The sequence below is a fragment of the Podarcis bocagei genome, assembly GCF_964188305.1.
Source record: "Podarcis bocagei genome assembly, chromosome: 4".
In the NCBI taxonomy this organism is placed as follows: Eukaryota; Metazoa; Chordata; class Lepidosauria; order Squamata; family Lacertidae; genus Podarcis; species Podarcis bocagei.
This window is the reverse complement of record NC_138128.1, coordinates 60,240,404-60,261,882: the sequence shown is the minus strand read 5'-3', so window position 1 is coordinate 60,261,882 and position 21,479 is coordinate 60,240,404. Positions and strand designations below refer to the sequence as shown.

The 21,479-nt window shown below is 42.2% G+C and overlaps 2 protein-coding genes across 6 annotated transcripts in view; one reads left to right on the top strand and one right to left on the bottom strand.

Moving 5' to 3' along the window:
• Positions 1-21,479, bottom strand: part of DOCK1 (dedicator of cytokinesis 1) — a 352,450-nt gene that overhangs the window by 175,462 nt on the left and 155,509 nt on the right. The gene's annotated exons all lie outside the window — the stretch shown is intronic.
• The window catches only part of INSYN2A (inhibitory synaptic factor 2A), a 63,014-nt gene that overhangs the window by 1,489 nt on the left and 40,046 nt on the right, over positions 1-21,479 (top strand). For all 4 annotated transcript variants that reach the window (XM_081193013.1, XM_081193012.1, XM_081193014.1 and 1 more), the window contains one exon: positions 16,159-16,240. In XM_081193013.1, the coding sequence (XP_081049139.1) occupies positions 16,171-16,240 (70 nt within the window). In that variant the 5' untranslated portion in view covers positions 16,159-16,170. The remainder of the gene's footprint in view (positions 1-16,158; positions 16,241-21,479) is intronic.

The following is a 21,479-nucleotide window of genomic DNA, read 5'->3' as shown; positions in this document are numbered from 1 at the left end:
GAATTTTGTTATAAGGGGGGAGGCGAGTGAGGGGGGGCGAGTCGTGTTATGCAATAGTAGTACGCGGCTGCCTGGTAACGCGATTGCATCTTATAAGTTTCATGGCAGAAGCGGGGGGGGGGGGGCGAGCTGGGAGAATACCACTTCACATGTCCTAGAATTTGAGCGTTCTAGAAAAATGCCATAAACCTTGGCCGGGTCGTTCTCAGTTCACATCATACAAACTGCTGAAGTGCTCAGGTGACGGTGTTGCTGTTTAAAGGGGGGGGGGGACTATCCGCGAACTCCTCCGGGCTGTTGTCTCTCAGGAGTCTATCCCCAAACCACCAGCTACCCAGCCATTCTTTTCCCCAGCGAAAGGACTAATTAGATTTTGCCACTGATCTGCATGATAATGGAGAACACTACAAGCAGATCTCCTGCTCATCGGTAACTTGCGGTGCAGTAGATTAGTCACAGCTAGCCTTCCCCCCCCCCTCGAAATCCTTAATCAGACGTTCAAGGGGTGCAAGCGTGTTTGCTTGCTCCTAAAACATCGGATTCTGGTTTGACGCTGCCCTTTCCCCACTTCTGACACGTTCAAATCGGGAGTCCCGTCCACCTGCACCAGGCGAGCAAGACGAAAAGGGCAATAGCGCGCCTCGGGCTCCAAAGTCGCCGGGGCCATATCGCGGCGGGACCTTGCGTCCTGCAGCCTCATGCTGGGGGGGGGGGGAGAGCGGGGTCCGCCTTGCGTCTTTAGCACTCGAAATAAAAATCCTCTCCTGTGACCTCCGTCTCTCTCCACTTCATAAAACGCTAGAGCGAGCTCCGGCAATCAGGGGGCAACATAGATTGCAGCTAGCAAGCCAGGGTTGTTTTTTTTTTGGGGGGGGGGTTGCTGGAGGGTTGAAAGATAAGCCTCTCCGACCATTCTTTACAATCTGGAAAGCCCCGGAGCAGACTGGTGTGTGTGTTTGATGGGGTCTGTCCCAAAGGAGCAGCAACTCTCCCTCTTCGCCCTCTGTACTACAAAGCTAGGCTAGGCAGTGAAGCGGTTTAAATTCGACCTTGTCTGTCTAAACAGCTTAAATCCTACACAGGCACATAGTGAGGGAGTGTTTAACTCCTTCGGAACTAGAAAGTTTGGACAGATCCATTCTACCCTAGTTCCAGAAATCGCATCCCCTCCCGCCACCAGTATGTTGCTATAGTGTAAAGCAAACTGACACAGAAAGCATCGGTGCATATATGTGATTCGTTTCTGTTCCCCACTATGGGGTTACCTTTCATATTTATATTCCGCTTCTCTGATTCTGTGCACATCAAGGTTAACACCAAGATGCTGGATGAAAAACTACTGGCTAGAAATCGTCAGATGTGACCATTGCAATGCATTTTAATCACACCAATCCACAAAATGTTTCAGCAAAAATTCGAAGCATGAAATCAAAGAAAAAAATCATGTGTATGTTAATGTTTATGCACTTTGCTATTAGAAAGAACATAAATGGGAAAGTAATGCTTGAAATCAAGATATACTTCATTTTAGCATTTATTTTATACTCCTGCGTATAAGCAGAAATAAATTCAGAGCTATAATACGTGATGAGAGTAATGGTCTGTTGTCCAAACAGATGACATAAGTACATCTGGTAGGTTGTTTATGTATATTGGGAGAATTGCTGTTACACTCTGTGCATAGCTTTTTAAAAAATCAGCATGCTGTGGTGTTGACTTAACACATGAACTTGTGTTATAAATAAGTTTTTATAGTGGAATGGGTATCAATGGAACCTTAATCAAAATGCTGTGAAGTTATCCCTTCATTTAAAAAACATGTAAGAACAAAATGGGCACCTGCTCCTTTCAATAAATTAGTACAACTTAATTATAAATATGCAGAAGTATAGCCGTTTAAACAATAGAAATAATCAATAAAGAATCCATTTGTTACTGATGGGGGGGGGGTTTAAACTATTTGCCATTCAGTGCACAGGTTTGTTCATTAAGCAAACAAGCAACCACTCTTGCAGGACTGACATCCAAACTAGAAATCAGGGAAAAAACTAAACTGAATTAAGCTAGTGATAAAAGGGTGCAAGCAACAAGCAAGTAGAGCACAAGAGCAACAAAGCAGTGATGTGTGCTTAGCACTGAAGATATAAATTAGCAAGCTGAGAGAGCAAAAGGCAGAAATGCATGTCAACCAGTCTTATTAACCCCAAATGTACTTGAAAATGAAATATTCCTCATAGAACACATAAAATTATAATTTTAAATTCTTCATAAATATGCATTCATTTATTAAATCAACAATTACAAATGCACTCAGCGGTATATTCTGATTTTATTATAGTTTTAACTCATTATTAGGTGTATTAGGTGTCCCGTAAACCACTTAGAGATGACTGTGATTAAGCGGTATACAATTGTTGAAATAAAAATAAATATTCATTGGTATTTGCCAGTTTGGGGTTGGTGTCAGGAAGAGCTGAAAGCAGACCATCAACATGGCAGCAAACTAAATGAAGGTTTTATGTTGCCTTAGATGTAGGCCTCAGTGTTGTCTTGCACAGGCAGAAGTAACTCAATCTTTCTTACAGAAAAATGCTCTTTACAGTTTTATAATGCAATTAGATTTTCAACATCATGCACGGCAGGGGCAATAAATAGTAACTGTAGAGCAGGAGTACCTAATTTGGAGTACAGCAGGATTAGGACCCTCATCATCCCTGAATGTTGGGCCAGGCTGGCCAAGGGTGATGGGAGTAGGAGTCCCAACAACATCTGGAAGGTCATATGTTCCCTGTCCTCTCTGTATATAAATATTTCCCAGTAAATAATATTTTCTTGAGAACAATAGTTTCATTTCTCAGACTCAGAAGTAGTGTGTATTACTTGAAAAAGGGGGCTGCAGGGGTGGGAACGAAAGCTCCACGCCTTGTTATGGTCACTAGCTCTCATGAGTTATAGGATGACCTTCTGAAGGGGAAGCCTCTAATACTTGTGGAGACTCCCTGTGCATTTTAGAATCTGGAAAAAAGTGAGGGAAGGGGGCTAATAAATCTCCTCCTCCCCCTGCACATCTCCACAGTATACTTTATGAACTGAAGAGGCCTGCCGTATGTGTCCATCGCTTCTTGTTCTGAACGTTATCAATGGTTTTCACATTGCCCCATTGTTTTCATGCACATATTTTTCAAACATTCACCAGCTTCTTCCAAAAGGAGTCAGACTGCGGTATCGAAGACTGTCCACCAGGTTGGAGGGACAATCTGTTTGGCAGACACTCTGAATGCACTCCTGCACCAAATACCTGAAAGATGTTCTGCATGTTATAAAGCCCTTTTCCTACATCATCCTTTGAGTGCTGCTCTGCCTGTAATGTGCAGTAATGCCGTGACTTAAATCCAGTTTCAGTCTTCTCATCAGTCACATTACTATTTGAATCTGGGGCATAAGAGCTTAGCAGTGGAGTGAACTGGCTGTACAATAATAGTAGTATTTCGCAGAACTGTAGAGTTGGAAGGGACCCTGAGGATCATCTAATCCAACCCCCTGCAGTGCAGGAATATGCAGTTGTACCATAAAGGGATCAAACCTGCAACCTTGGTATTATCAGCACCATGCTCTAACTAACTTGGTCCAAAAAGGGAAATAATAATATTATTTTCTGCCCTTCTCCCCTATCCACCATTGCCATTCAGGCTATGGAGTAACTCCATGACCCCACCATACAAACACGCACACAGACAGACAATATTATCTTGTTGCCTGGAAATAAAAATTCAACAAACATTGTATGTAACAAAAAACAAAAAACCCTCTTCCAATTGTCACAGAACAGTTCTAATCATCTTTTAATTCAAAAAAGGGCTAGTTAACATCAATTGTTTCTTAAAGTTGATCAGACAGAATTTGCTTATATCATAGATAATGCTCTGCATCATCACACAATAAATTAATGCAGAAATCCCATTCTAGGTATTAAGAATAGTCAGAGAACTAACAAATCTATATTCAAACAACTAATTCCACATGCTTTATGGGACCTTGGACTTGCGTTTCTGAAATATCTGCCTCTCATACTACATGGCAAGTTGCTTTTGAGACCAGGGGTGAGGAAAGCTGCTGAAAATAACCTAAATTCCATGTAAGAATTTAGCTTGGAAGCATTTGGCCCTAGGATTCTGGCCCTCATCTGTAACCCTTGATGTGGGCCAGCCAGAACAAATGCTCACTTGCTTAAGCACTCCAAAAGTAAGGATTTTAAGGACTTTGGTGCAATATTAACACCATGTAGGCCTTCCCCCCACCAAACTGGAGAAGTGACATGGAGCTGCAAATAAGACACAGTGTTACATGACAACACGCAAGGTTGTACAACTAGACTGGTATTCACATTTAAATATTTTGAAGCCCTAAGATTCATTATTAATTATACAGAACATGATCAGATGTTCTTCTGTGGCACTGCGAAACCTATTTACTGCACCATTTATCACTTTCAGAAAGAGTAAGAATAACAACTGAATGCATGTAGCACAAAGCTAATTGGCAAAAATTTCACAGGCAGGTCTATTTTGTGTGCATACGTTTTTGCATAATATCCTCACTGGGTTTTAGATATCAAAGCCCCTTTACCTTCCCCGCCATTTCTTTTACTGGTCAGCCCACTCACATCAGTGCAGCTGGTAAAGTCCACCACATGAGACTACATCGCCAACTTGCAAAGAGATTTATGTCAAGATGCTGTCAGTGCGAACACAACATGTTTAATGCTTGTAGATATCCTCATTCGTGAGCCACCTACGAGTGATTTAAAGCCCAAATACACTGCAATATAATTCACTTATAACTAAACTGTTGACTAATGGTATGACATACATTCCCAGGACAAAATTATTCCAATGACAACTGTAGACTCATACAGGAGGTAGAGCCAATCAGATCTCTCTAGCCAACCTTTTAGACTGCACACCTCCAAGTAGAAAAAGTAGCCGCTTTTAAAGCAACCCAAAGGAATGAAAGCTATTCCCAAGATAAACAAATGTTTGAATTTCCCTCCAAATTATTGCATAGCTTAGCATTTCACAAGCCCTGGCATGTTTTATTTCCTTTTAATATCTGCATCCTTACTAAGTAATTGACAAAATGAATCTACAGTGTGTGTGCTACGCATGTGCATGTTTGTGTGTGAATACTACACAACTATGAAAGAGACTGGGCCTTACTTGACGTTTGCAATCCAAGGAAGAGATGAAGAAGAGAAAGTATTAAATAAAACCAGGAGCCTCTTTACCTTGCATCTCACCGACTCATTTGATCATTTTGCTTTATTAGTTGAAATTATAGCATTGTTTTGTAAATTTAACACCATTGAAAGTATTCGATTTCTCTTCTTACGCTTTTCTTAAACTGTGAAGGAACATATTATTAAGGGTGCAGTCCTAACTCCAGGGTGGCAGCAGAGGGTTAAGGGAATGGCACAGTATGCATTACATCCACAGCCCTGCTGCTTGCACCAGTCAGAGTGGAAGGTGGCAAAAGGATAAACAGCCTTTCACTGCACCAGCTCTCAAACTGGCACAGCATAAAAGCCCTGATCAGGCCAGCTGCAGTCACATGATGACAGCAGGGTCAGTGTAAGATCCAGTAGCCGTGATCCCTTTCCACCTACACCCACCCCCCCAACATGCCCAGCTTTGGGGTTTCAGCTGGTGAATATACCAATCTTTCAGTGGGTGCATGGGGGGCTTCTCACAGGCAGGACTTCCCCGCTGATGATAAGAGCTGCTCTGTCAGCTGCCCGAGCTGGGCAGGACTTGGCAAAAGGACATATCCACTCCATCAAAAGTCCAGCCAGCATTTCCAGGCTGTAAATCTGGATTGCTCTATTAATCTTTGGTTGCTTTTTGTTGCACTTTTATTAGTTTAATGAAGATGTGTTCCTTTGCAAAACACACACACACACTGCAACGTAAACATAGCTTATTAAGTATTAGGGAAAACTGGTTGCATGGGAAAGGGCAATGAAAATATAGTTAAGAAATTAAGCAAGTGTTTATTAAGTATTAGGGAAAACAGGATATGGAGAGGGCAAAACTGGTGGAAAACTTGACTAAGAGATTTGTTTTATAAGAGCATATGAAAGGTATTTTAGAAACCATTATTTCTGCTGTTCACCAGATACAGGTATGGGATACCACACGTTTTGTACTGTCATGTAAAAATAGCTCCAACATTCCAGGGGTTTTAATCTTCCCTGACATGTTAATGTTTATAGCTGTCTCTCCCTATCACAGCAAGATGAAAAGGACCTAGCCTTTTGCTACTTTTTTTGGACTCAGGAATAAGTTCCAGACTTGCAGGCAGAAGGTCATCTATCCAGGCTCTGACCAGGACCAGGACCAGAGGCATACCTAGGGTCCCTTGAGAACTTGGCAAGTAGCTGAACTGGTGCTTCCCTCTTGAAAAACAACAACACTTTACTGCAGTAGCCACATTAGAAATTACAATAGTAGTTCACAATAGTATCTGTTGTCCTCTTTGACCCTATAGAAGGTATTAAAACAATAACTCCTAGACGCCTGGTTACAAATGATTTTAAGCATCACAGGTTTGTTAAGAAAGCCCTCTTGATTAGTCCAACAACATCCTAAAGTTTATAAAGCAGGTGTCTACTTGTTAGCCAGAAACCAGCCATAACAGGAACTCCTGGAAGCCCTATAGGAGCTCCCTAGTCTGGCCTGGTTTTCATGACATACTAAGCCAAACTATTGCTTTCTGGGACCACAGGAACATGCGAGCTCCTGGGCAAGAGCTCACGGCTTCTTTACTCCTCCCTTGTCTTCCTTTGCACATGTGCTAAGCTAAGCCTGTCGCCCAAATCTGGGCTTGTTGTTAGGCTCTCTCCTCACTAACCACAAGCCTCGGGACCAAGGAGAAGCAAAGCAGCTGCAAGCTTCTCTCCAGGAGCCCAAACATTTATGCTGTCCTAGTAAGCCACAGTTTGGCTTATAGGGTTGTGAAAACCGGACCTATGTTTTGATGTCCAAGGTTAAACTATTAACAGGAAATGACTTTTAATATATATATATTTATCTAGCTGACTTCAATTTCTTAGGTATTGTGTGTGTTTTTGTAAGCTGCCATAGCCCTTCAGGCCATGAGATTTGCAGCAGGTCCCATGATGCTTCATCTTGGATGTGTATAATTTGTCTCAGATGCTTGAATTTGCAAAACAACTCTCCAAAACTAATCACTGGAATTGTGAGACTAAGAAAACATAACATTAATGTTTGCCCAACTGAATCAACCTAAAAGTTCCTTCTAGCCCAGTGCTCTGTTTTCTGTAGTAGCTGGCCAGGTGACTTTCGAAATCACACAAGTAAGGTGTGAAGGCGGGAGCTCTGGAATAGCCAGAGGATCAGAAAATGGCCAGGAGGAAGAAACAGTAGTGTATTGGCTAGAGTGTTGAGTCTAGATTAAGGAGACTTAGGATCAAATCCCAGCTCAGCCAGTTCCTACCTCTTAGTATATACCTCCCTCGCAATGTTGTGATTAAATAGGAATCCCATGTAAGCTACCATGAGCTCCTTGGAGAAAGGGCAGGATACAAATGTGATAAATAATAGAATAGCGGTGTTAGGAGCAATTTCACATCCTGACCTCTGTAAATCCTTTCAGACCTTTTGGGTTTTCTAACTCTCTCCCACCCCCCACCCTGCCCCATATTTCTGTGACTCCTGAGGGCTAGAAACCTACAGTTTCGCTCTTTTTATTTGAATTTGAAAATGTTGCTGGGTTTAATTATAGAGACTTTATTTTACACTCCACAGTCAAATTGCTAACTAGAGATTTTGGGACAACTTGAAAATAATACATCTACTATTTTGGAATCATATATTTGAATACTCACTGATGTGGGAGTGCCACTTGCAACGAGCAAAAGATTAGAAAAGATCAAACAGGAAGAAAAGAACCACTACAACCTCTTATTATCCAGCAACAACTCTTAAGACGTAATTAGCATGTGGACCGATAACAGATGTTAGAGAATCCATATATTGCTGTACCTATTAAACTTCCTCACAGGTGCCTGAAAGCCATTCATCCATAAGCTGCTCCTGTGAGGCACAGAGGACATTTAAATGACCACAAATACATGGGCTGCACACAATTTTGTAGGCTATTCCCATGGAATCTGCACTGCTGCAGTAGGGAGGATGCAGAGTACATGGGGAAGATTCATAGGATTGGAGTGTGAGGCATGGTCATTTAAATGTCATTTCCACAGATAGGAGTTTCCCATACAGCTAGGAGGATGCCTAAAGGACACTCAAATGAGCAGACATTGCGCTATAAATTATTTCAAGTACCTACCAAAGAAAGAGCAGCTTTCTCCAACATTCTCATTTAAAACATAATTAAAAGTCCAAAGATATCAGTGTTACATCTATGTATGCTTATAGTGATTCAGAATTTTAAAAACAAAGCATTTCTATTAACCCAAGATGACAAATGATTATGCTACTCTAACAGTCAGATCTCATCTGCATATTTTCTCAATATACAAGCCCCACTGTGTCCAATGGGACTTCTACTCAGATATATATTCATATGATTGCAGTCTAACTCTTTTAAAACAAGGAAAGTATTAATTTCTGTGACAGCTGAGTACATAGAATGGGCATGAGATTACAATTATGATGTTAAATATTTAGGACAATCAAAACAATGTTCATCTCAACTATGTAAAATGCCTGTACTGAAAACTTAGCATCGATTTCCCTAATTTTCTATAAAGAAAATCAAGCCTATATCAATGTGCCCACAGCAGAAACATGTAGCAGCACAAAACTTGGCATTTTATGTAAAGTTCCTGCATCTGGCACCTGGTTCAATAGATATGAAAGGAAAACCTATTTGAAACATAATATGGAAGTAGTTTCAAGTATCTGCTTTGGACAAAATTCTAAAGGTTACAAACGAATTCTTTTCAGTGATGTAATGATTTATGAATACCATCTATCTCATTTAACATAATGTCAAGGATAACCCATTTAAATAATTTCACACTAGTTCAAAGGTTGAAAAAATAATACGGGCTGGTAGACTGACAAGGAACTCAAAATACTGGTGCCTTCACTGTTTTCTTTTTGACACCTGCTAAAAATGCTGATGCGAATTTCAGTACGTTTTAGTAATTTAACTTTTTGTTATATGTTAGTAATTTAACTTTTGTATGTTTTAAAGTATTATTTTTTGTAAACTGCTTTGAGGATTCTTTTTTAAAACAACAATCAAGCAGTATATAAATTTTATGAAATAAATAAATAAAAATACTTGAAATGGCCCAGATGTCTAAAGAACAGGGGCTTAAATGCTAATAATATTTTACTCAGCATGTTTGTAGTATGGTTCTCAAGCCATTCCACTCTGTCAATATTATTTGCATAAAGTTGTGTCCAAAATAGCTTGATCCAACTTATAAACTGCTTGACAATTCAGACAAGTCTATCCTGCTATATACTGCCTTTACATTTTAGTAACACTTGTAAAAGGCTCCCATCAAACCAGACACATACTTAACATTATTTGACTTCACGGTAACCAAAACTAGTTGTTCCAAATGACACCCAACTTGATATAAATGGCCAGATATGTGCTGTACAACATTATGGTATCCTTTGCCAAAGCAGTTTAGAATATGAAGTTGTCTAACTATGCCAGAGCAATGCTACAGGTGCCATAGCATTAAAGCATTTGCAGTCATGCTGAATGTAAATTTGCTAGGGTGGTTGCACATAGTCACGAAGGTGGAAATGTATCCAAACTCACGGGGGGGGGGGAGAATCCAGGCTATTTAGTAAGTCTAAACTTAAAGGACCCTTAAAGGTCCAGTCGCAGACGACTCTGGGGTTGTGGCGCTCATCTCACTTTATTGGCCGAGGGAGCCGGCGTACAGCTTCCGGGTCATGTGGCCAGCATGACTAAGCCACTTCTGGCGCAATGTAACACCGAAACCAGAGCAGTGCACGGAAACGCCGTTTACCTTCCCGCTGGAGCGGTACCTATTTATCTACTTGTACTTTTTGGGGTGCTTTTGAACTGCTAGGTTGGCAGGAGCTGGGACTGAGCAACGGGAGCTCACCCCGTTGTGGGGATTCGAACCGCCAACCTTCCGATTGGCAAACCCAAGAGGTTCAGTGGTGTAGACCACAGCACCACCCGTGTCCCTCTATTTAGTCAGTCTACTTAGCCATTAAAAGTATAATCTATGCTTCACTGTGCTGAGTAGCCATAGGGAACTTCAGAATTTCAAGCACTTGTTTTGCTTTCATCCTCCACCATACATTCTCATCAGATAGTGTTGGGGAGGGTTATGTGGGAGTGCTCTCTCATCAAGGTCTTTTTCATGGACCATCATAATTTTTTATGAATGCTGTTCAAGCCCACGCTTTGAAAAACTGTTTTATTAATTCATAAAAAAAGAATTCACAGATTGTCCAAAGTATCTCTCAAACAACACCTGCTTTCCCTCTCAGTGTGATGCTGCTCATCTCTTGAAGATGTAGTTACAGGCTATTTGAATCCCTAACAAAGGGCAAAAGTAATATTCTATGTATAATGCCTGGCCTTCTGGTTTCCATGGAGACAGAGCAAGGTTGAAAAATATGGAGAGCAGCTTTCCTCTTTGGAGGCATTCAACTGGGGGTAGTGGATATGGTGGAATAAGGTGCAAGTCTGGCCATGGCTGGAGTTTAATTGGATTGAGGTACAATTTAACGGGGGGGGGGGGACACATGATGTTTGATACCTTATTCAACTTAAAGTGTAGAGGCTAAATGGCCTGTGATAAATATAAAAAAGGTAAACTGAGCATGAATTCAGCTAGTCATGACATATATTTTTTTTAAAAAATAGCAACATTGGGAAAGACTCTGGGCTGCTTCTTAATCCATTAAAATATATCTCATTTTATGAACAAGAGGCAAATGCGCACAACAGGGTGTGCAGGATTGTTCTGATGTGAATGATCTTTCTAAATCCACTTGTCAGAAAGCCCCCTATGTCAGTGAAATGTGTGATTAGCAGAGATAACCCTCCTGCTGCTGGATATGACATTACACCAATACTTGAATAAAACAGTATGAAAGATGGTTAGCTCATCATGAACTCCTCTTTATTGTTCCATACATATCTCCAGTCCGGAGATATCCTTTTACTCTTTCAGTTCATGACCAAATTTCCTGCAGCTTTGTCTTGCTATCGGTTGTCCTCGTTGCTTCAAATTTAATTTGAGAACACGGTTTCACAGTCTGAATTTCTCTTCCTGCTGTTATTATTTACTTCTAAATCATACTTTCATAAACACTTTTTTTAAAAAAAGAGGCTTCGCAAAATAAAGTCGTAATGTATTATACTCTTCAGTAGAAGCCTTGGAGAACAGTAGCGGAACTCAAACTCATATTTAATCCCCCTTCCTTTTCTATTTAACATCCATTGTTTTTTGGATTGTCTGCTCAGTATTGTAAAAGGTGGATGGTTTGTTGTTGTAGTAGTTTTAGAGGGGAGGTAGCTGAGTGCAGAAGCAAGTCACCCTACACCAGCTTCCTGGCAGGTGAGATGCTGTTACTTAACAAGAGAGAGGGGACAAAGTGGCAGGGAGATCAGCAAAATGAAAACACACCAGTGGAGCCAACCTGGCACTCCTGCCAGTATGTTTGAGGTGCATCGATCTCTATGCCCCTCTCACTCCCAGTAAGCAACCCACCTGCGAGGAAGCTATGGTAAGCCACTTTTGTCTGAAGGGAGACAGGAATTGGCTCAGTGGGACCAAGTGGCAATTCTGCATGAAACAGCACAAGCACAGGTAATGGTTTGCAATACAATTATGATTGTTAGGGAAAGCTTGTTCTCTAATGTAAAATGGGCAGGCTTGAAGGATCTGTTTATTTGTTATCAGAACCATGATGTCCATCAACCAGAGTCAGGTGCCACACAATGAATGGAAACAATGTGAAATTGCAGTTCAAAGGGTCTGGGGCAATTCCCTACTAAACTATAGTCATACACTGAGATAACCTGCAAATACATATACAAATTTACATCTGTGTTATTACTATAGGTCAAGACTGCCTTCACAAAAACTGAAAACTGGCCAGCAGAGCCACACAAAGTAAACAGTCCAAAGTAAATGGTTAATACATTTCACGAGAGTGGGAACATGAAGACTGAGAAGGAAGAGAATAGGACAATGACTATATTTTCGTAATTAGCAGCTAAAAGGAAAAGCATTAATGTGACATGACTCGTAAGTATGAAGTCACTATATATGAGGAAAACAGATGGTCAGGGATGCACAGTTTGCCCAAAGATCAAACAAGTTTTGCTGTGCCCTTCATCAAACAATTGGGAATCAAATAACCTTACTGATGTACTTTAAATGTGCCAGTATATCCCAATCTACCGTCTGGCCAGCCCTGCTCTAATGAGAAGCGATCACATTTTAGATGAGAAAGTGTGACCAAAGTCCAGGGGGTGAAAAAACCACCTTTTAAGAATGCCCAAAAGCAAGACTTTTGATTCCATATGCCTTCTTTTAACCTAGAGCCCCTATTCCATACTGCTTTCCAGTATGCTTTTGAAGCTCTTCAAAGTTTCAAAGGCCCCCTCTACATGAAGAACATGGCCTACTAAGGTCCAAAGCCTATTGGGCATGCAGAGATCATCACACAATTCTTATGACAAAAAAAGTGGCGTTGTGAAGTGTCAGACTTCAAGGCTAGAACTGGTGACCTTATGGCCCAAAGCTTAGACCTAGCCAAGTGAGCTTTCTGTCTTATTTCAGCACATAAGGTGACGGACATGTAACTACTTATCAAATGCTATTTGGAGCTATGATGTTGTCTCAGTGACAATTGCCCCTGTGATTGACAGGCAGTGTGAAGCCTTTGATTTGGTAAGCTATAAATACTAAGAGTCTGGGTCTTTCAAAGTTGCCTGGTCAGTAGATGCCACCTGTCTGTTTGCACTTCAGGCCCTAGGTTCAACTTCCTTGAGATTTGGCTCTTCTTCCCAGATTCAGCTCAAAACACACCACCTGTTATTTTCTATGTTGTATGGAACAGCCATACAGTTTGGTTGAGTGGAAGAGTCAGTAGGATAACCATGCAAAACCAAGCCAATTTTATTAAGCACCTTGAATTGCATGTGAAACATAAGCAATTCTTCTGAGTAAGGCAGCTGTTACATGTCAGATTCCACTTGAAAGTCTATCAGTCTTTCAGTGGGGTTGTCTGTCATTTTCTTTGAATAAGAAACTGAGCAAAAAAATTCTCGCAGCTCTACTGCACTTGTTGATTATAACCTGCTAATTCAAGCATAAGGTTAAATATAGTTTCTAATAAAAATGAGACACAAGTTAATCAATAGTATGTTTTATGTCTGAAAATGTTTGGCGGGATGTTTTCTATTTCTAGGTATTTATATAGTTTGTCTACTAATGTCTTAAAAATTAGTTTCTAAAAAAAACTTGCCAGTTTATGAACTGCACATTATAAATTGCAAATAAATATGAGATGTCTGCAAATGTCATTCAAAGCCATGATGAGCAGTTTTATCTTGCAAATGAGCAAGGAGATCACATTCATTTTTTAAAATACCAGTTGCAATTCTAATGGCAACATATTATGTTTCATACTGCTTTTTTTACATCAGGCTAATTCATATGCTGTTTCACTTCATATTCAACAGACCTTGGGTATAACTGCTAAAGGTGACATAGCTGCCATCTTAGGTTTGTTCCAACAACAACAACAAAATGCACAGGGCCCATTTAATAGTTTGTATGTGGCTGCAATAATCAGATTGTATTGTACAAACTTTTTTTAAAAAAATGTGTTTTTTATAAATGCATTTTTTATTAAAGTTCAGACATTCAAGGAAGAATTTCATTGAATAGACACAAATATTGCAGTGTCAGAAGGCACAACACAATAATAGTGCCACCTTTGCTCTCCTGAAGGGATGGGGTCAGTGCTGTTCCTCTGTAAAGTAGTGGATTTTGCCATAGGTGGATTGTAGTACAACAAATTAAGCTTCCTTGACAGAACATGTGTCAGGGGTTCAGAAGCAGAGACGCAGAGAAGGGAGGAGACAGAGAGCGAGGGGGAGGAATACGAAGGAAAGATGAGTGGGGATGACAAACCGAGATCGCCGAGCTTATCCAGTGAGTCCGAGGATTCCCAGAAGGGAGCGCCAGCAGTCAGAGCAAGGGGGGAAAGCAGGGGGACACCCCAGGAAGAAGGGTCCAGAGAGGAATCAGAGAGCAGCAGTTGGAGATCGGGACCCACGTACCCAGACGGGAACAGCGGGGAGAAAGGGGACCAGATATCGGGTTCCGGAGGCTTTCAGAAGGAGGGAGGGCATGAGTCAGGAGTACCGTATTTTTCGCCCCATAAGACGCACTTTTTCCCCTCCAAAAATGAAGGGAAAATCTGGGTGCGTCTTATGGGGCGAATGCAGGCTTTCGCTGAAGCTTGAAGAGCGAGAGGGGTCGGTGCGCACCGACCCCTCTCGCTCTCCAGGCTTCAGGAAGATATCCGCCGCCCAGGCAGCCCTGTGGGAGGTCCCACAGGGTTGCCTAGGCTGCGGATAGCAGCCTGCTTCTCGGAGCGTTGGGCGCCCTGAAGGCAGAGCGCCCGACGCTTCGGGAACAATTCCGCCGCCCAGGCAGCCCTGTGGGAGGTCCCGCAGGGCTGCCTAGGCTGCGGATAGCAGCCTGCTTCTCGCAGCGTCGAGCGCCCTGAAGGCAGAGCGCCCGACGCTTCGGGAACCATTCCGCAGCCCAGGCAGCCCTGTGGGAGGTCCCGCAGGGCTGCCTAGGCTGCGGATAGCAGCCTGCTTCTCGCAGCGTCGAGCGCCCTGAAGGCAGAGCGCCCGACGCTTCGGGAACCATTCCGCAGCCCAGGCAGCCCTGTGGGAGGTCCCGCAGGGCTGCCTAGGCTGCGGATAGCAGCCTGCTTCTCGGAGCGTCGGGCGCCCTGAAGGCAGGGTGCGCAAGGCTTGGGGCGGCAGCGGACTGCTTGCGCGCACCTAGAAGCTTGGGGCGTGCTGAGGTCAGCGCGCCCCAAGCTTCTGCATGCCGGCAAGCAGTCCGCTGCCGCCCCAAGCCTCCCGCACCCGGCAGGAGGTCCCGCCGGGTGCGCAAGGCTTGGGGCGGCAGCGGACTGCTTGCGCGCACCTAGAAGCTTGGGGCGTGCTGAGCTCAGCGCGCCCCCAGCTTCTGCATGCCGGCAAGCAGTCCGCTGCCGCCCCAAGCCTCCCGCACCCGGCAGGAGGTCCCGCCGGGTGCGCAAGGCTTGGGGCGGCAGCGGACTGCTTGCGCGCACCTAGAAGCTTGGGGCGTGCTGAGGTCAGCGCGCCCCAAGCTTCTGCATGCCGGCAAGCAGTCCGCTGCCGCCCCAAGCCTCCCGCACCCGGCAGGAGGTCCCGCCGGGTGCGCAAGGCTTGGGGCGGCAGCGGACTGCTTGCCGGCACGCAGAAGCTTGGGGCGCGCTGAGCTCCGCACGCCCCAAGCTCCTGGTGTAGCGCAGCGCACCTGGGGGGGAAATAAAATTTTTTTCCTTCATTTCCCCCCCTAAAATCTAGGTGCGTCTTATGGGCCGGTGCGTCTTATGGGGCGAAAAATACGGTAGTCACGCCCACCTCGGGGAGCGACGAAACGATCAAGAGGAAGGTTGAGAGTTGGGCGCGCGCGTCAAGTTCAAATGTAGCGGAAGCTGGCGCAGTAAGCAGCCCAGAGAGTGAACCAGGTCCCAAAGCCCGCCGCAAGGAGGCGGAAGGGTCAGGGGGGTCCGCGTCAGAAGAGAGTAGGAAGAAGGAGACCCCGGGGGGCAGAAGGACCCAGAGACGGAGGGAAAGGCGCAGGAGGTGGAGCAAGGCTAGGGTATTAAGCTGGTGTGCTAGAGGCGGAGACTCAGACGGGTCTTCGCCGGTCTGACCTAGAAGAAGTAGGGCTGCACATTGCAGTTTGGAAATGGAACCTGTAATCCAATAAAGACTCTTTTAACCTGAACGCTGGCTAGCGTGGTCCTATGTGAGCTGGGACTGAGTGGCAGCCCTGACAACATGTAACCTATCAGTAATGGAATATGCCCTGTATTTTAGGTGAGTAGCAAGATGGCTAAAGGAGCTGATAATGAGATGTGGAATCTTTCGTCTCCAGCCTCACAATCCCTTAATAGTGACGGTAAGTAATTAGTCATGCCATTTTATGATACCACTGTCTCAAGTCCCACATGTCTTTCTGCAAGTTTAGCCTTACTTACAATTTCACTTCAAAGGCCCTTTGTTTCATTGCAGATGGGTCAAAATGTGGACTGCTCAGCTACTTCATTAACCCCTTTTCCTTACACCAGGCATATTGTCCTTTTAATTTGAACAAAATTTAAATTTTAAAACAGTGAATCATCTTTTTTAAAAAAATTAATGTGTTGGTGAAAAAGTCAGGATAACAGGATTCACCACATCCTTATCAACAGTATGTAGGAACAATGGGATTTGCTGCACAAATCTGTAATATGTACTGCAGATGTACAAGCCACGTACAGCTTGAATGTAGACAAATAAAACAACACAGTGCATCAAAACAGCATAGAACAGGATTTCTTATACCCGCACATAGATTGTTTTATGGCACAAGAAGTTGCCAGTCCACACTGGTTTGTCCATGTTGTCCAATACAGTCGTACCTTGGTTCTCAAACGGAATCCGTTCCGGAAGTCCGTGACTTACGAAAACGTTTGAAAATCAAGGCAACGGTTTCCAATTGGCTGCAGGAGCTTTCTGCACTTGATCGGAAGCTGCGGAAGCCACGTTGGATGTTCGGGTTCAAAGAATGTTCGCAAACCCGAACAGTCGCTTCCAGGTATGCAGCGTTCAGGAGCCAAAAGGTTTGAGTCACAAGGCGTTTGACAACCAAGTTATGACTGTATTGTCTACTCTTGACTGCCAGTAGCTGCCCAGGATCTCAGACAGAGGGGTCTTTCACATCACCTGCTGTCTATCCCTTTTAAGTTTAAATGCCAGGAACTGAACCTGGGACCTCCTGCATGCACAATATGTGGTCCCTCAGTAGCACACACTTCTTTCTGAACATCACTTTGTCCTTTTTAACACTGAGCTTGCTGCCTAAAGTCACACTGCAGCCTTTCTCTAATACTAGATATGTGGAGCTAATGATGATTGCTCCTGTCACATACTGAACCATCCACACACACAACATTTCTCCCCCATTTATTGCTGCTTCATAATTTCAGGGTTCAACTCAAGCTCTGAAATGCTCTAAAGCTAAGATCTGTGGATCGTGGTACATATCAAACTGCACCATATCCATGTTCAAATCACTGGAGTCCTTTTTGTTACTGTATAGAACACCAAGATCTTTAAATGGGCCCTCTTAATAAAAAATAAAGAATATTAACATTATATATATATATATATATATATGCTTTCGTATATATATACACGTTCATTTTAGGATATTCTTGTCATTACCCTGTGGATTTGTCAAAATATTCAGTGTGAGAGCTTGCTGTACATTGTTTTCAAACACAGTTTAACACCATTAAACCCAAAGTAGTGGGTTCCTGGAAAATCCTAGCATGACATAGAACACAAAGTTTGAACCACTCACCTCCTGACATAACTTAACAGCTTAACATTTTTCATCAGCTTGTATCACTGTTGTTCTTAACTTTACTGCACATGGTTTAGCAGAGCATATTCTTTTTATACATTTGTTAAAAACAATTCACGCAAAAGTGTTTTTTGTGCAGGAGTGCAAACCTCTTTTGTGCAGCTTGCATGTTCTTGCTGGCATTCTAAAAACAGGAGCAGCCAATTCTCCATCAGCCCCAACTAGCAAAGCCAAAAATCAAAGATGATGGGAGTTGTAGCCCAACAACCTCTGAAGCTACCACATTGGTTACCTCTGCTAAATACATCAAGTTTTATGGTGAACTGTAGCATGAGGGTGTCTTTCACACCCTGCCATCTACATCACACATTCCTTCTTAAGAAAACAAAAACCCATAACCTGAGCTATATTGCAACTCAGTTGGAACCCTTAATAAATACACTGGGTTCCAACTGAGTTTAAAGCGTTACGATCGGAATGTGGAAAATATGAGAACAACAAGAGGAAGGCAGAAATGAAAATATTGGAGATATACTTCAGAGGTCCAGAGTATGGGAAGCCCAAAAAATTAATAATTTGGATTGTAATTTGGCTTTTTATTATTATTATTATTATTTTTAATTGGATTATGAGTTGATGGATTTGTTAATTGGATGTTCTTATTGGAAAACTAATAAAAATGATTTATATATATATAAAGGAACCCTTAATAAATACACTGGGAAAAGAGGTCAAAGCAAAAACTCCTTTTTAAAAAATTGGCAACCATGTCTTAAAGATTTAAACCAGAAGTCTAGTAGTAACTCCAAAAACATTAGTTTCCTTATCTAACCGGAACTTTCTACAAAATCTACAAAAAGGCTTTGCATTATGAGTAATCCCATTAACAGAAACTAGCATGAGTACATCAACCTTTGATTACTCGTGCATGAGTTTGCTACAACTAGCATATGGTAGTGTTTTCTGGAATTAGAAGGGGTCTATCTACAACAGAATATGGGTTGTACCCACAGCAGTACCAGCAGAGTTCTGTTGCCACAGCAGCACTTCCATTTCTTCTCCTCTTCCCACATGCCTCCAAAATCTCCTCCAGAATGTCCCCCAACCCTCTGGAGAAGATTTCGGGGGCATACAGGAGACTGCAGAGAAGAAGAAGGGAAAGTTCTGATCTACTAGCACATGCCCCTTGTGCTAGCTCAAGCTCATGCACCAAAGACATTAGCTAGCCTAATAAATTATCACCAAAATTAACTATCAGAATAGGACTATGGTCACTTTGTGACCCAGGTATATTTTACAAATATTCAATTTATTCCTAAACATAGTTAAAATGCACAACTGGGATAGCTCAACTGGTAGACCATGAGACTCTTAATCTCAGGGGTCATGGGTTCCAGCCCCATGTTGGGCAAAATATTCCTGCATTGCAGGGGGTTGGACTAGATGACCCTCGTGGTCCCTTCCAACTCTACAAATTCTATGATTCTGTGCTTCTTTATATTAGTTAATTCAAGTTAATACATAAGTAATTTATAAATTATCAGATTTATTGCCTAGTGAAGCCATGCTACCAATATTACTATACTGTAATACTGCCTTTTGAAAGAGTACCATGAAGTCCAGTAGAATGCCAATAACGGGATTTTGTAGTGTTAAACCAAATTAATAGACTGTTGTACTCCAATATCTCTAGCTGGAGATACAAAACTGTGTATGAGAAGCTACCATTCTTCATACCCGGTGTGGAGAGTTGACTTGGTTTGCCTTGACGGCTCTAGGCCTTCTGCCTTCCATAAAACAGGAGACATATTTAGAGGTTTCCTAGGAATGTGGTGATGTTTTCATGGTAAAGTATTCTGAGGTTGCAGCGCTTGAAAGCCAGTACAGTTCTAATTGATTCACTGCCATTGTGTTGTGCTCAGGCAAGAAGAGAGAAAGGATACAAACAGGTAAAAGCATGAACTTTTGGGTTGGAACCAGAATTCATGCATGCTGGTGAGGGAGGGAGGGAGGTAACCTTTGCTGATTCACTCCTCCAGCAGCAGCTTCCAGTGCCACATCCCAGGAGCATTGGGGACTGCAGTGGAAAGACAGGAATCAACAAAAGCCACCTCTGCCAGCAGGTTACCTCCCCTGGATAAAAGGCCTTCTGCCAGTAGAAGAAGCTTTTCCATTTTGATCCAAACCGCTGTCTTTTTCGGATTAGCCAAAGTAAAGTTTGTGACTCCTAAACCCTTTTAAAGTTAATTCTCTTGATCTTGGTTGATATTCAGTGCATCTGTTGCATCTATTTCACCTTCAAGTTGTGGGTTCACCTTTCAGAGGCTATATGCAAGCACATAATAGTTTGCTTAGGAGGTAAAAACCTTAAGATCACTCATTTCCCTTTCCCATCCAACTAGTAATTTATCCTGTCCACCATTCTTGCTTCATAGGTAGATTACCTTGTTTTCTCATGTGCCTTTTTATGCTACTACTTGACTTAAAGCAGCAGGCAAGGTGGCCAAGGGAGCTATCCCATGGGGGGGGATGTGATATAAAGGACCTTCACTACTTCCCACCACCCATTTATGTAGCTACCCAGATCCTTCCACATTGAAGGGATTGCTTCCTGCTAAGATTTGGACTGTCTTGGCTAAGATTTTTGTTTTAAGCCTAGGCCATGTTTATCTGCAATGCCTTATTCCTTAGGGAAGTGAAAGAAAAGGCAAACAAGCACCAGCAGCTGTTATTCCACCTGAATTGTGTATATATTATTTTATTTTGAAAATGTACTCTACAGTAAAACAAGTGTTAGTTTTTTGTGATTTTTCAGCTAGTTAGGGTTGTTTTTTTGTTTGATTTCCAGCTACAGTTTTCCTCACTGTAGAACCCACAAAAAACATTATAAAAATGGATAAGGAATCAAACATGGCCGAATTCTCTCCTCATACAATTTGGCACGGTTCCTCTGAAATCAGCTTTTATTTTCTTACTTCAGCAATCAAATAAACTTCACCATGTGTATAAAACAGCTGTGAGGCAGCATAATAAACTAAGGTGTGACCCTCTGAGTATTCCCTGAACAGAACAGAGCAGCCACCTGCATCATCTTAGCTACTCTTAATAATTGAACACAATATGAATATTAAATATGCAACACAAGGTTCTGTATTTTGCCATTTATAAAAATTTCCTTGTTTAAATGACATTTTAAATGAAAAACATGGAATGCATAGTGCAAAACAGTATTTTCACCATGGAACACCAATTGTTCAGTATTTAAAACCAAATAAATTTTGATGTTTCCATTGCCATGGAAGGAATTAACAAGATGCATACTTTCAGAAACATTGGATTTGCTTACAAGGAAACTTAAAAAAAAAAAAGAAATCTTGATGATTGCTCAAGCATAGCAGTGTATCCCCTAAAACCATTCCTGTCAATATGATGCATCACACAACCAAACCCCACTTAGCTCCATTCTCACTGTAAAATGACTGGTCACACATGCACATCTGTGCCCACACTATAAGACCTAGACTTTGTTTTTGTTTTAAAAGTGTTCATCTTTTCAAATGTTAATAATGAAATTATCAAAAATTCAGTATAGCCAACTCAATTTCAAATCTAATAAATGACCTCTAAGGACCGAAAAGCACCTTACAGAAACTCACCATTGTTTATTGACAATCACTCTGCAGAATAAAATATCCCCCTTTAAAAAGCTTTAGACAAAGGGACATTATTTATCATCCATCTTGCTGTTCATATTTGGAACTATTCCAAGAGTGGGAAATTGTTATTCCCA